This window comes from Seriola aureovittata, chromosome 3 (assembly GCF_021018895.1).
Source record: "Seriola aureovittata isolate HTS-2021-v1 ecotype China chromosome 3, ASM2101889v1, whole genome shotgun sequence".
Classification (NCBI taxonomy): Eukaryota; Metazoa; Chordata; class Actinopteri; order Carangiformes; family Carangidae; genus Seriola; species Seriola aureovittata.
The window spans coordinates 8,027,391-8,043,205 of record NC_079366.1 but is presented as its reverse complement, the minus strand read 5'-3'; the positions used below and the strand labels follow the sequence as shown (position 1 = coordinate 8,043,205).

At 40.7% G+C, this 15,815-nt stretch overlaps 3 protein-coding genes and 1 pseudogene across 4 annotated transcripts; 2 read left to right on the top strand and 2 right to left on the bottom strand.

The window, feature by feature from the left end:
- Positions 1-1,790: 1,790 nt before the first annotated feature.
- LOC130166921 (protein Wiz-like) lies at positions 1,791-9,298 on the bottom strand. 2 transcript variants are annotated; one of them, XM_056372769.1, is made up of 9 exons: positions 9,199-9,298; positions 8,547-8,619; positions 7,334-7,819; positions 6,322-7,140; positions 5,770-6,123; positions 4,582-4,796; positions 4,303-4,474; positions 4,043-4,208; positions 1,791-2,927 (listed from the first exon to the last, which is right to left on the bottom strand). In XM_056372769.1, exons 2-9 carry the CDS (start codon positions 8,557-8,559, stop codon positions 2,771-2,773), a joined length of 2,382 nt encoding a protein of 793 aa, XP_056228744.1. In that variant the 5' UTR covers positions 8,560-8,619; positions 9,199-9,298; the 3' UTR covers positions 1,791-2,770. The 2 variants fall into 2 exon arrangements, with proteins under 2 accessions (XP_056228744.1, XP_056228745.1); XM_056372770.1 differs by having other exon boundaries at positions 5,770-6,111.
- Positions 9,299-10,402: 1,104 nt separating this feature from the next.
- Positions 10,403-11,644, top strand: LOC130167065 (homeodomain-interacting protein kinase 1-like). Its single transcript, XM_056373034.1, has 4 exons — positions 10,403-10,424; positions 10,867-11,042; positions 11,188-11,379; positions 11,459-11,644. The coding sequence occupies exons 1-4, from the start codon at positions 10,403-10,405 to the stop codon at positions 11,642-11,644; spliced, it is 576 nt and encodes a 191-aa protein (XP_056229009.1).
- Positions 11,635-13,217, top strand: LOC130166763 (homeodomain-interacting protein kinase 2-like). The gene is made up of 5 exons (XM_056372509.1): positions 11,635-11,929; positions 12,098-12,217; positions 12,426-12,506; positions 12,638-12,995; positions 13,081-13,217. The coding sequence occupies exons 1-5, from the start codon at positions 11,837-11,839 to the stop codon at positions 13,146-13,148; spliced, it is 720 nt and encodes a 239-aa protein (XP_056228484.1). The 5' UTR covers positions 11,635-11,836; the 3' UTR covers positions 13,149-13,217.
- A 1,292-nt stretch (positions 13,218-14,509) lies between these two features.
- Positions 14,510-15,351, bottom strand: LOC130163248 (GTPase IMAP family member 9-like; annotated as a pseudogene).
- Positions 15,352-15,815: the final 464 nt, after the last annotated feature.

Here is a 15,815-nt window from a genome sequence, read left to right as displayed (position 1 = left end):
AAACCCATGAACCACAAAAGTACAATGCCAGATCTCCCAGATCCCACAACCCTGGAAGACAGATGTGCGCCTAATTTAGGCACTCGCTTCAGTGACTGCTTTGAAATTCCCTCTTTGAGTCCCTTGCGTCTATGTTTGAACCATCAGGCGTTGATAGCTGTGAGCAACAGCCTGGTCAGATTTAGACAGGTGGGTCAACTCGCTCTCTCCATAATTGCCTTAGCGTACCAGCAGAGGGGAAGATTTGTCTATCAGTGGCTGGAGGCGGACTCCCTCTGGCAGTAAATCACACAGTATGAGACTCCAGGGACCCTAAGTGTGACGGGGACATTGAACAGAGTCAGTGACAGAGAGACAGAGGAGGGTGGAGATCATGTGCTGTGTGTGCTGGAGACAGAGCAGAAAACAGAAACAGCGTTATGGTGCATGGAAACCGACTATGGATCATCCTCTCAGCTCCAGCCTCTCTGGTGAGATGTTTTCTAATCACTGCACAGAAGAAGGTCAATTCAACAACTGTTCAACATACAAGTGTATAAAGATTTCCCTCTCTTGTGAAGCGTGCGAGACACTTCAGCAGTCGTTTAGATTTCAGTCTGATCCCACACATACATAGTAATAAAGACATTTGAATAATAATGAGTTTTTCTTTTGAGGATGTAAAAACTACATCATGTTTTGAGAGAATCAGAGCAGATGAAGGAAGCGGATTATTCTTTATGGGGGTTTACCAATTGAAACCTTTCCTCCTTCTCCGAGCTGAGTGGTTTGCAGTGAGCAATAAAGGATATAGGACTTACTGCAGAAGCCATATACTGTAGGTAGCAAGATTAATGACACCCTGTCAACACATTGATGACTATAGCCCTGGAAAGTGGAGGTAATCAAATGAGAAGCCACACTATGAACACTACGGTCACGAGTGATGGCAGCTCGGAGAGGTTTTGCTCTGCAAAAAATAAATAAATAAAGACAGACTTTAAAAGTCACTGCTGGCATCAAGACACATGATGTCTACCAAAACATTTCCAGGGCTGAGGAGTGCAGAAACAAACACTTGTGTTGGTGAGGTCCTGGCTTAGCAGAATAACATGACTCATAGCTCTGATGCTGAATGTGCATCTTTTCTCTCCACGATTTCCACATTTTCATGACAACAATGCTCCATGGAGCTGAAATGTTATCTATGTCTTTGAGTTTGAGATTGTTGGTTTATACAATGAAGAGATATTTTAATTACAATATGGCAGAGAAGGAACAAGGAATTTGTAAACAAAGGACCTTAAAAAACAAAAAACTACAACAGGAGCCAGAAATACAGAGCATTCGGAAAGAATTCAGAGCCCTTCACTTTTTTCCACATTTTGTTTGTTTCAAGTGTTGCAGCCTGATGCTGGAATAAAAAAAAACATCTAGAGAATAAATTGTAAATCCTCTGCAGTGATGCAACAAATTGCTGCTCACGGGTTCTTCCAAAAGAGGAAATTACACACACATCAATGACAAGGTTTTAGACAAGAAAGTAAGTTATACGGACAGCAGAAAACTTCCTATGGGGGGGGGGGGGCTCTATCATAATTGGTCCATTATAACTGACACATACACTCATGTTGTCATTCCCCATCTCGCTGTCCAGACTGGGTATCCTCTAATAAAAGCATAAAATGCTATAATAAAAAATATAAAAAAAGAAAGAAATCATCACATCTCAAAACAACAAAGACATGATGTGATCGATGTGTAGCTGAGAAGAAACAAAACAGGAGAGGTGAACAAAAGTTATGGCACAGTGAGATCCCAAACATTTATTTAAAAGTTTGACAGAAAAACACAATATAAAAGGAGAGGATACAACAATACATGTGTGTGAATGGGAGAATTAATGTGCTGCATATCATGGAAAATTGTTCAACACATTGGATTATATGAGAAACTGCTAAGACGAGTATATCTACTACCAATGTGGAAAACTGTATCTGTATTATGAGTTTTCCTGCTGAAGTGCAGCCTGTTCCTCATTAATTAATCCTAAAGAAACTCATGGCCATTGATTTTCATTTGTAAATAAAAAGTGTGTTTCATACACTATGTGTTTATATACAAGAGAGAATTTAATTTACATAACAAGTGTTAAAAAGAAAAGTAATGTAAAAAGACCAAAAAACTGTTTGTGATTAGCAGTTATACCTGAAGAAGAACAGAAACACAGTGTGTCTACGGTCAAGATGGCAGAGGCTCTGATTTTAAGACATTACCACTTTCTGGTATCAATGATGTAATTTTCTAAAATGTTTTTCCATTTGACGGAAAACTGAAATCTTTGCAGATTTAAAGTAAAACACTTAAAACATACATTTATAAAACAAGGCTCAATTCAAAGGCAAAACCAAGAAGAGAAATTCATTTTGGCCAGGATCACTCTCTCAGTGTGGGACTTGTTGGTTAATGACAAACAATGAATCACATTCAAACACATTGAACATTAGTACAAATGGAAGGAATGTGTGAGCAGGAGGAGGAAACCACTGATAATCAAAATAAGGGATGAACTATTTTTTCAGTATCAGTATTGTGATCTATTGGACTTCACCTGAGTGGACCACATTATGCTGCTCTCCTAGTGTGACTCATATTTGCCCTTTCCCCGACAAGAAGGGAAAGTCTATTTTGCAATGTAATACCTGAAAATGCACACTTCCTCTCGACTCTGACATGATGATAAAAATGACAACCTTCTTTTTTAATATGAATTAGAGAAAGACTTCATGGACTAGACAGCTACTGGATGTACGAGAGCTGGAGCTGCCACCGGTGCAGCGGGAGGAGATGCTTTGCCTTTGTAGCCCAGTGACAGGATGTGTTTCTGCAGGTGTGTGATCCACTGCTCTTGAACAGACAGAGGTCCGTGAAACACTTCTTCACAGAACCTGAGCAGCAGGACAGAGAGAGACGGGTGATTTGAACTGCTTTACACAAGGTACAACAATTTCTTGATAATGTAATGAAACAACAGGGTGCATCTCGTGAATGACTGGGGAACAAATAAATACTTAGCGGTCATCATTCATCACTGTGATTTTTTATAAGAAAGTGAATTGTGAATCATTGTTTTGTTGTCTAAATGAACAACACAGTGCAGAGTTTCCATTTTGTTGCTACTTAAGTAGCTATAAGTTGTAAAAATCATCTTATTCCAAACAGTCTGATTTAATCGCCCTGTTCAGACTTGGCATTAACATCAGTCTTGGGCAATCCAATCACAAGTGGACAGCTTTAAGTACAGGACGCATTGAGGATGCATTTGAGATCCGATCACTCACACCACATTCAGGGTTGGTGTGGGTCACATATGGCCACATTTGTCGGAACGCAAATGCGTCCTGGGCCACACTGAAGGACCACCTACTCCACTGACATCCTCTGCCACAGTCTGATTAGTCCGCTGAAGCTGAAGACCATTATTCATTGAAGAGCTGATTCACCCAACCCCTCCATTCCCCGCTCCCACTCTCTCTCTCTCACATGGACGACAGACCCTTCTGTCAGATTGGCTTAAAACCATAGTGCCATTTGCATATAAAGCGGGTAAGTGAGATCTGATCACAAGTGGTCACTCGAGACGCATGTGGAGATGCATTTCAAAGCCCGGTGTGAAGTGACGCACTTGGAGCTGACCATGTTGATACCAGGTCTGAACAGAGCCTGTGATTTATATTCTGTAGCTTCTTGTTCCAGCTCTTCATGAAGCTCTTTGTTTCCACTGAGTGAAATATTCAAACCCAAGACTTCATGTTTCTTAATGGAAATATTCTAAATGTCTTGTGCATCATTTTATACACCTGACATATGTGGTATGGGACCTGCTCTACATACACTTAAAATAAAGTTCTGTGAGTTTGAGAGATATGCTTACAAATAAAACTGCTGAATGATACTACATGGCTAACACATAAACCCTGTCAGTGCTTCAGTCTGAACCCCATTAGTCACTGATTACAATGGGAATGTGATTCTTTATATTTTGTACTTGTACTAGACTGACCTGCACTTGAGAGAGTAGACTTTGCCCACCAGCTTGACCAGCGGTGTTAGCGGGGGCTTTGGCAGCATAGCAGGGATACTGCCGGACCGTGATGGCTGATGGGAGTTGGTGTCCTGATTTTCCTCCCCTGTAGGCACTGCGTGTTTTGGTGGATGTGCACCTGAAACTGCACAGAGAGGTATTACAGTAACGGTGTACAGTAAAGATTATCTGTTACAGTATCCGTATCCAGCTATCTACCAGAGTCTTTCATTTCTCACCCCTTAGCTGGGTGTGGGCTGCAAGAGTCCGCGTGTAGCCTTGTGATTGTCTGGATGAGCCTGCAGTGATGCCCAAGTCCTCTCTGCCCGCCCTGTGCTCAGGCTTCATGCTGCTGCCAGGCACAGAGTCCGAGTCTGTGGACAAGGAGGGCGAAGCAGCACTTCTCTGGGACTGAAAGAAAATGAATGTATAGTAAATTTGAATGGATTTAATACATCTTTGGCTGAATCTCAATCCGACTGGGATTTCTTTTAAGCATATTTTAGAGCGCAGCCCACCTTCTTGATATAAAGGTCTCCCATACGGTAGCGTCGGTTTATTGCCGCCACTTTGGCCGGGTCCCTTCGGATCAACTCACTGAGGAGTTCGATCGGCGAACTCGCCCCGTCGGCCTTCCATTCGATGATTCCCAGTTGTCGGAGGTGGGCTCGCGCGTGACTGGCCAGGGCCTTGCGGTTTTCAAAGTCAAACCCACAAAGCTCACAGGATGTGTCTGACACAAAGAAGATGAGACACTTTAGAGGAGTATTAGTCACGTATTACCAATTTAGTGAGTTCCATTACTTAGAAAACCTAAAAAAGGAGCAATTTGTAAGTTTTGCTATTGCTACATTAGCTAACGTTAGCATTAACAACTGTTTACTTACCGGTCTAGAAGAAACATTATCAGTTCATCATCAAACTTCATTCTTTCACTGAACAAGAGCTGAAAGCAACAATCTTGCTCTGCTTCTATTTCTATTATGTTTTTTCTCCTGAAGTTAGCATGCTAACCAGGCTGACACTCTCTTGGCAAAACAAGTAAGTAAACAACTGTTAATGCTAATATTAGCTATGTAGCAATAGCAAATCTTACAAATAGCTCTTTTAAACACTCGAGCTTTTTCAGACCTGAGTTACCTGCCTTTTTCCTCCTCTGTTTCTAAGATATTGAGACTCAGAGATAATAAAACAGCTGCATTGACGCTGAAACCGTGTGTAGGTCTAATTTTTTTTCCACACAGAAAACTGATCAGCAATCGACAAGGAAATCAGTAAAGAATCAGACTGACAAGCTGAATCTATAATGGCATTGGTATCAATACAATCTTATCAATTACCCTCCCTAAGGAGAAAGCTGCTGCTATTCTATGTTTTTATTATTTTCCAACTTAATTTCCCAATCTGTTGCAGTCCCCATTTATTCCTACTTAAGATGTGAATCTTAAAAAACAGGTGTCAAGTAAATTTTTTTCAGTAATTTCCTAACAAACGAGATTTAAATAAACGTAGAGTAACAGCTGCATTTGTTGGTCACTATTTCAAGCTGTGGACTAACACATATTTGGTGCTCTACTGAGTATTCACGGCGCCAAGACAGTGTATGGAGAACACTGATTATACCTTTAATGCAGATTCACCACTATATCAGAAAACATTTTCTTCAATGGAACCTGACACAAGCATCTTGAATGTTAACTTCTTACCAACGTGTGTGGCTCCACTCTTGCCGGATGGGGATTTCTCTTTTATGGAATAATCAAGAGGTGTGGTGCAGTTGCTGGAGGCTGGTTCCCTCGACTGGGGGCCATCCAGGGACCTTTTGGAGCCTTGTGGGGTCCATGTGGCTTTACCTGATGCTGAAGTCCATTTCTTTCCATCTTCACCGTGCAACATGACCTCTTTGAGGAGGTCAATCGGTGATGTTTTGATCGACCAGGTGAGGCCGAGCTGGCGTAGATGAGCACGGACGTGGCATGACAAGGCTTTGCGGGTGTCAAACAGCTGGCCACAGAAGTCACAAAGGACTGTTGGTGGAGATTGTATGTCTGTGGAAGACACTGAGAGGATACATCCAAACTATGCTGTACATATATAAACAAATAATTTAAGTAATGGAAAAAAGTAGGTGTACAAATTAACTTAATTGGCGCATGACTGGATATTATGAAGACAACAAACTACAAAAAGGTACTAAACTACTAGACTAAACTAGCCTATACCAACCACTGTTACGGAAGTATGGCTGCCAGCTTTACCTGCACTGAAAGGCTTTGAAGCAACAGCAGCAGCGGGCGACTTCTGCGTGGGAGAGCTGCCGATAGAGCTGGATGCCTTCGGTTGAACAGAAACCTCAATCTCCACAGGCTCAGGCTTGGGCTTCCTATGGAGGGGGTCCACTGCTAGCCGAAAGCCTTTCTTTGCCTTTGGGGCCCTGTTGACAGCAGTTTGAGGAGACTGAGTTGTCTTTGTAGGGCTTGGGGTGAGGGATGTGGAAGGAAATGGGCTCCGGGATTGGTCCAGACTTGGAGACAGTACTGGGGCTGCAGGACAGTCTGGGGCTGTAGATGGCACAGCAGATGAGCTGGATGCACTGTTTGTTCTGTGGGGGTGCATGGCTTCTATCATGCCACTGCTGACCAGTTCCTGAATGGTGTCGATTGCAGAGCTTTTCCCCATCAAGTCAGTCACCCCCATCTGACGCAGGTGAGAGCGAGCGTGGCTGCCCAGGCCTTTACGATTCTCAAACTCCTCCCCGCACAGAACACAGGTACAATCATCTGATGTTTTAGGCCGTTTGCTGGGGGGAGATGCAGGTTGAGAGGACAGATCAGAGGGGCGTCTGGAGGAGGATCTAGGGAGACTGTTTGAGGTAGGTGGCACCTGTTGATCACTGCTGATGGGTTTGAGGTCCTCCTCCTCCATAATTTGATAAAGAAAATCAATAGGGCTGCCCTTAATATCACTGTCAGGGATTCCAATCTGACGCAGATGGGCGCGAGCGTGACTGGACAAGCCCTTGCGTGTCTCGTACCAGCAGCCACAAAGCTGGCACACATGGACCTCATCAGTGGTGTCTGAAAATGATGGGAGAAAGGTACAAAGTCAGCAGGAGACTACTGAGATGTGTTTTATTAAAACAAAAATGGAACATCTAAAGCTATTTAATTACATAAGGTAGCCTACCCTAAATTCTGCCTTCCACATACAGCTGCACACCTCGCCATGTACAACATTTCTTTAAAACAATTATTAAGAATTCAGCCATACCTAATTTAATAGGGGCATCAGTTTCCAGTGGTGCCCATAGTGGCTTCGTTGTGGTTTGGTGCTCTAAGGAGGATGAGCCGCCGCCTTCAATGAGCCTGAGAGAAGATGGAGATGATGGGAGGAGAGTGGCTGCTGATTCTTTTAATTTAACTGGAGATCCCTGATGATCCATTTTTTGGGGAGTTGTTGTGACTCGAACCGCTGCCTTGTAAGAGGAATTCTTTTCCTCCGGTACTGAGGGAGTGGACTCCTGCTGGGTTGTGTTTTTGAGAGGAGTCGGTTCAGGTGTAGAGGAATCTGCTTTGAAATTGGGGAGGGAGCCATCTCTCTCCTCGATAAGCTGGTAGAGGAGCTCTATGGGAGCTCCGCTGCTTTCTGACAACGTCACACCGAGCTGCCTTAGATGCAGGCGGGCGTGGCTGGATAGCCCTCGCCGTGTCTCAAAGTATGTTCCACAGACTTCACATATGACTGGCTGTGGGGTTGCTGTGGGGAAAATCAAATGGGAGTTTGTCACTACAAACTGTGCCTCTCATCAAAAGATACCAGCTCTCTCTTCTTCCTAAATTAAAAAATCTGCACTACATCTGTATCACACTGCATGGAACTCATTGGTATCAATTCTCTATATGGTAAGGTGAGGCCCTTAATAACTGAATGAATCAATGAATAGCCACTTTTGGACCCCATTGCATATGAAAGCAGAAACACTAAACTTTACAATAACACTAGAAACTGCCATTTGTGAAGAAATTGTGGTGGGATTGCTGCCTCTGCCCAAGCTGAAGCTAAAGTGCATTACTGGCTTGAATTTGTATGAAGAAGCGGTTGAAGTTATATGAACAGATGGAAAAATGAGAAAGGGATTAAGAATGTAAACTGTAGTGAAAGAAGTGAAAGATGTTTAAATGGGAGTAACATTGTATAAGTGAGTTAAAGTAAACAGAGAAAGACTGAGCTGCTTTATGAATGGCTTGAAATGTGCATGAAACTTGAACTGAAAGAAAATATATAAAGCTTGTGAAAAAGCTGAATCAAGGAGTAAAAATCCTCATTTTTGTGACTTTTTTTTTTTTTTTTTTTTTTTTTTTACAGGAAAGTAAGAATGTGTATGAAGAGGCTAAATGACATTGGGTTTGAATGCTTCTGCCGTAGTTACTTCCCTCATATTAAAAAAAATAATGTAAGCATTGGAAATATATAGGTTTCTCACCTTGTGAATCCATGACTGCTGATCACGCTGTAACTTTATTTTGAGGGATGAGAAGGTTGACTTCCTGCAGCTCCTGATAAGATATAAACGCTGATTATAATGAATGCGGTTTACCATTCCATAATATTCACCATTGTTGACAACAATATACAGATTACCATGGATTTATAGTTGTCATAGCTTTTAAAAATGCAACATGAACGTAACTTCCCTGAAATAGAGAGAGCCACACTGAAGCAGTAATAAAAACAAACCTGTTGCTCTGACAGACAGAGACAGCTTTAAAATAACGTGACACGACTGTGACCCCGCGATAAGAAGTAGCTCGTTAAGAGATATCTACAGCTGTACACTGCAACTTGTCACGTTGTTCACCGTTAAGAGAAACTTCCGCAATATTAACTCTGTTGTTCGCCATTTTAAAAAAGAGAAAAAGTCAACAGACAAATTGTAACATTGTCAGTGTTTGGAGCATCCTACAATTTCAGCTATGAAGCTAACTTGGGCTACCTCTGTTGCACCCTTTGTATTACTCTTGAGACATGCTAACGTTAGCTACATGCTAGCCCTAATTACATTTAACTAAGAGAAATAGCGAGTAGTTACACATGCTACACCATCGACTACAAACCAAACTAAAATTATCACTTACACATGAAAGTAGATTCACCTAAAAGCATCAACAGACTGCCTCAAAACATCCGTCTCTCACTCTGATAAGATTAGCGGAAGTAGTGCTCGACACATTCCCGGCGCTGTATTTTTTTTCATAATAAAAGCCCTGAGGATCCACCACGACAGTTTCAGGTGATCAAATGTGCCCCCTAGTGACCCTCCACAAAGAAAGGCCGAGCGTTTATACAAATACAATACTAATATTCTTTATTTACACAGCACTCACTTCAAAAAGAGCTTTATGACAAACAAATGAACAAATAAAACCAATTCCAATCTTTGTTAAAAAAGAAATGCAATTAAAATAAATGTAATCAGAAATTCATATAAAACAAACAAAAAAATGCTCTCTAATAAAAAATGTTTGAGATAAAATCAAAAAGATATTACTGACCCAGCCAGCCATAGGCTAATACACAGACACAATTTTAGGCGTTACTACTTTTTTTATTTTTTAATTTTTAACTTTGTTTATAGTGACTAGAAGCTATTAATTATTAATTAAAAAACATGTCATATTTTTTCTATAGGTAGAATGAGAAAGTTACAAATAAAGTTTTTTTTTTATGTATACTAATCATTCAATTCAATCAATTCAGGGTTACGAGCCATCATTTAGATTTTTTTGACAGTTGATTTTCTATTTTTAGGTAGAAACTGAGCAGATATTAGTTTAACACAACTCTGGTATAGATTAAATAGGTATTTCATCCTATCATCCCTGTACATTTTACTTAGTAATAAAGTAAATAAATAAATGAAATAAAACAATGAATACATTTGCATTTCATTACTAATTGGTATTACATTTTAACAAACCAGTTTTGATTCCATTCAAAGATATGTTTTTTAGGCTGTAAAAATCATTTTATACTAATTATAATAGCTGTTAAAAATCTGTTGTCTGTTTTGTCAATTCAAACATTATAATTTCTGTGAAAACAATGGCATGTGGCTCACTTTCTTTTTTAAAACATGATTATTTTTGCTAATTACAGAGACTGTGCTCATTAAGACAAAGACGCTAAATGAATGACTGAGGAGCTCCATTCCAATCAGAATGTGATATAACAATGATATAGAGAACAATAATGTCATAGCATCACAGAGAGACAGAGACTACACACAGACACTTTTCTGACGTTTTTTTCATTAGCGTTCAGTTTGTTTCAAAATCGTCCATGCCATTCAGCAGAATGTCAGGTAAGCTGATTGTGTTTAAAAAAAAGTCTGATATTTTAAACTGTCATCAATTATGTTTGTAAACAGATCCCAAATTTATGTGGTTGTGAAATAAGTATTGGACTTTTTATGAATTGATAATCTTTCCATTTTTTTTTATCAATGACAAACTGATTATTTTGATAGAGATATATATATATATATTTTTTACAGATGTGAATTTTATACAACTGTCAACCAGTTGTTTTAGAATAAAGTAAATAAATCAGGGTTGGAAGCCTTATTTCTTAAAAAATGTTATTGTGATGCAGTAATCCCCTCCTTGCTAATGAGGGGAAATTGAAATGAATCTGCCTGTATTGTATATATGTGCTGTAAGGTGGACTGTGTCATGCTCTATGTAACAACATATGACTTCATGTTGTGTCCATCTCCTTCTCTCTGCTCTCCTCCTCCTCCAAAGTCAACGTCCCGATATATGAAGGAACCCTGCTGGCCTCCCGCTACGAGGTACAGGCCTTTCTTGGCGAAGGGACCTTTGGAAAAGTCGTCAAGTGTGCAGACACTGTAACCAACACAAAGGTGGCCATCAAAATAACCAAGGACGATCCCTTTTTCACTGAGCAAGCACTGGAAGAGGTTGAGCACAAACTGTTCCTTTATCAAAACTGAAGCTGGAATATGCATGAAAAAATATTCTGTGATTACATTTATCACATTTCATGTAGTTTGTCTGTTAGGTGACAGTAAACAATAAAAATCTAATCTTTCATATCTTCCACAGATTAAAATTCTCAAACAGCTGCAGAATCTGAATCCAGACAAATGCCATCTTGTGAGCTGGATCGGCTCCTTCCTCCATGAAACACTCATTTGTCTGCAGTTTGAGCTGCTGGACCTGAGTCTGCACGACTACATGCAGCAGAGATGTTTCCAGTCTCTGCCCATGGGTGAGATCCGCCCAGTTCTACATCAGGTATGTTGGATTTTTCTCTTTTCTATTCTCAGGAGTATCCAAAGTAGAAGAGTCATTTCAGTATTTGTTGTTTCTTCAGCTGACCACAGCACTGCTGCACCTTGAGGCCCTGGAAATCATGCATGCAGATCTAAAGCCAGAAAATGTTATGGTGGTGGATCGCAGGCAGCGGCCGCTGCAAGTCAAGCTCATTGACTTTGGTCTTGCTCACCATGTGTACACTGCTGTTCCAGGGTCATGTGTGCAGAGTCTGTGGTACAGGTGAGGACAGCAATTCGAGAGAAGACAACATGTGTCAGAGAGGCTTTGTGCCTCCAGTTAGGTGTCGAGCAGGAGAAGCCTGTGTCTGTGTAAGGGTTTAAATACAACAGCATGACAGTTTTCATATACATGAAGTTTAATATTGTCTATTTCGTCTTGGCCCAGGGCCCCGGAGGTCATTCTGGGTCTGGTCTACATGCAGCCAATAGACATGTGGTCTCTCGGTCTAGTTGCAGCAGAACTTGCCCTGGGATTCCCGCTTTTTCCAGCAAACCATGAATTTGACATGGTAAGTATCGTCTTCACAGAGCGCAAAAAGTCTCAGATCCTGGACGTGGTCCTTAATAGAATGTTTTTACAAGAGAGATCAAATCAGATTGCTATATTCTTCCAAGTAAAACAAATTTGACATTGTGTGTGTGTGTTTGTGTGTGTGTGTGTGTGTGTCTGTCACCAGATGAAGTTTATCGTGGACACCCTGGGTCAGCCACCAGATTATCTGCTGAACTGTGGACAAAGAAGCAACCACTTCTTCAAGATTCAGGGCAGCTACAACCAGCACACCTGGAGACTGAAGGTATCTATCTATCTATCTATCTATCTATCTATCTATCTATCTATCTATCTATCTATCTATCTATCTATCTATCTATCTATCTATCTATCTATCTATCTATCTATCTATCTATCTATCTATCTATCTATCTATCTATCTATCTATCTATCTATCGCTCCCTCTCTGTCTCTCTCTCTCTCTCTCTCTCTCTCACTCTCTCTCTTTGTAGACTCCAGAGGACTTTGCTGCATTTACTGGGCACCATTTCAGAGACACCAGAAGTTTTCGCTCTCTGGATGCTTTAGAGAAGGTAGGTGGTCTCTTGTGAGCAGTCATATCTTCAATGGATGACTTGGGAGCCTTATTCATTGACTGTATTTCCATAATCCAATAAGGGTATTAGACATATTCTCAACTGCTAAAAATGTCTTCCTGTTCCAGCTGTTGTATTTTAAAAACAAGGCCGAGATGAAGGAGGTGCCACACTTTGTGGACCTCTTAAAAAAGATGCTGATGGTGGACAAAAATGGACGAATAATACCCCTGGAGGTGCTGGAGCATCCATTCTTCTCTGTGGAGCAGCACACTGACAGCACCCAAAACATAGCCATTACAAACCTGACAATGAACATGGAGGAGCTAAACGTCATTCAGGAGCCTTCCTTACAGAGGAACAGTATTGCATCCAAGGATTGCATGACTCCTCATGAGGAAACAGTTTTTACCTGTCCAGAAAACATCTCTGCAAAGCTGGAGGATGAGGAGGATGTAGAGGATGTAACAGCACTCATCCAGCCTGGTTAGTCACATGTCTAAAGCCCTCACAGTCTCCTGGTGTTTATTGTTTTGATCAAACTAACATTGCATTTCTTTGTGGTTTTCAGAGGTCGTGGTGAATCTGCAGACAGAAGCTGTCTCCACCGTGGAAATGAAAAGCCATGAATCAACATAATAACTTTAGTAGCCTATTTTTTAACTTTTCAATGTCATTTGTCAATAAACACATGGACTGACTTCAAAATGTGTTGATGATGTGTGGAGATAAGAGAAAGTATAACAGAAAATACAGTGACGTAAACAAATACACAAAACATGTAGTTTTTTTCTACTGCAAAGCATGATGTTCATGTGAGGTTAAAGTTGTAGAGGTGCTGAGCACCTGTAGTTCAGTGGCAACTGAATACAGTGAAACCAACCTGCTGACGAGGGCCGTGTGATGGATGTGGCTGACAGTTCCTGAGCTACTAAATGAACCTTGAGATATATTTTCAAAATCAAAATGAGAAACATATTATAGCAAATGATCCAAAAGAGAGTCGGAGGGAGGCAGGGATTGTGGGGGTTAGGTGTTGATCTGAGTCAGAGGGCACTCAGAGTCCTGCTGGACTTCAGAGGCATCAGCTCGACACATGGAAGAGGTCCTGTGAGGAAGGAATGAAAAATGAGACGAAAGCTCAACAGATTTTAAAATGTACCTAAAACATCAATACACAAGAAATAAACACGACAGCAAAAAATTGTTCAAAATATATGTTGACTGAATCTTTTTTGACTTCAGCAGATCAAAGGCCCGATGAGACCAGCATTTAAAACTGTGAATTTTGTGGCAAATTGTAAATTTTGAAAGTCACATTCATGACACTGACCAATGACAAGCTAATATATAGCTACACCAAAACCAATCAGAAACAGCTCAATGAGCTACTGTGACTAATGCTACCATGTTCCCAGTTGACTAGCATGTTATCTGTTTGTTGGCCAATTAGCCCTGTGAGTAGTCATTACATCACCAAGCCCTCAGAACCACATATTTCACTAATCATTATTCATTTAATCAGTTATTGTCAAGAGGAATCCACAGTCATCCATTTATAAATGAGCAATCAATTATAAGAACATTAAATTAGTTAGAGGCTAGAATGAACTATAAGTAAATATGCTTAAGATGTAACAAACAAATAAATGTCTTCAAACCAATTTAAACTGTAATAAAAGAATGAGCCAAAACATCACATGGTTCAATCTCTGATCAATTAGAATATAACGAGAGGAAAATATTAAATATCACTTTAAATGTCTAAATCCAAATGAAAAGCCCTCATTAAGTGTGAGCAAACAGAAAGAGATGACCATGTCCTGCAGCTTTGCAGGGGTGGAGTCTGAAGGTCATGGCTAGACACATTGTTGGATATTACTACAAGATTGCAACAAGATGATTAAGTCTTAATCATGAGGGAGCAAGAAAGGTATAAGATTAAAAATACAATATTTATTTTCTGATTATAGGCATATAGAGATATATTTTAAAATGAAATCAGTTACATTCAATGAACATGCATCATAGCTTTGAGTAATAGTTTATTACTAATGGCTAATTACTAAATATCTCAAAGCACATTCATTCAGTTTCTTAGAAAGTCATGGTGGAAAATGTTTGAACCCCCTCAAAGAAAATCCAAGACGAAATGATACAACAGGATACAACTCTTTGTGGTAATGTTTCCCTCCATTCAGAGCCACCAGGGTTTGGATCTTTGCCAGGAAGCTTGTCACCTGGTCCAGGTCCGCTGGGTTTTTGCTGTTGAAGACATGGAAGCCGCCACTACACTTGCATATGAAGTCGCAGAGGTTGTCATTACTCTCATTGATAATGTCATTTATTGTTTTTCCTTGCAGGCAATCCCCATGGGTGAACAGCACAATGGTGTAGTCCCACACTCTTGGGCCAAACATTGTTTCCATCAGATTGTAGGTATGTTGATCTTCCTGAGTCATCCTTCCTTCCTGAAGGGACTACATATACGAAGGTGTGAGGTCCTGGTTCCTGGAGTTTGAAAGACTGTAGAATCTCTCTCATAAATGTCTTCTGGTCACCATCTTTCGCAAAGAGCCCCGTTGTGTCGATCACAGTAACAGGCACATTCTCAACTATCACAACTCTCTTTTCACAATGTTGAGTGACTCTCGTCAGCTTCATGTCTGATTCAAATGCCTGTCTACAGAGGATTGTGTTCCCACTCAAGCTCTTGCCTGCTCCACTCTTCCCAGGAAGCATGATCCTCAGGGGCATTGCCTCTATCAATCCAACAAATGAGGAACACTTTATTACGGTATAACAACAACAGAACAACAACAGTTTTTGTTCTTAAATAGTGTTCTCCCCTCGTCTTCCTCATCTTCGCACTGACTGTTTGTGACTAACGGTCAACATTTGATCTTTATAACACTCTCTCTTTCTGGTGCGAGCCCAGATGGCTTTACTCAAGGGTGCAAACAGTGTCACATTTACATTGCATCATCACAATGTGACAATGCCAAAGATATTGCCCCCAGCCAGCTATGTAGAGGAAAGTCCAGGCTGCTTTATCTACCAAGGCCCAGGCTGCAATAGAAAACAAAGACCAGCCTACAATAAACAACGAATTCCTGGCTACAGTACATACCAAAGTTGTGGAAACAATTACCAGCAGCGTCCTGGATACAGTAATTACCAATATCCAGGCTTCTATAACTACCAATGTGCTGGATACACAAAAGCCAGGCTACAAAAACTACCAAAGAAAAGCCTATAAATACCAGCAACAGGTCCATCCTACAGTAATGACAACACCACAGCCTG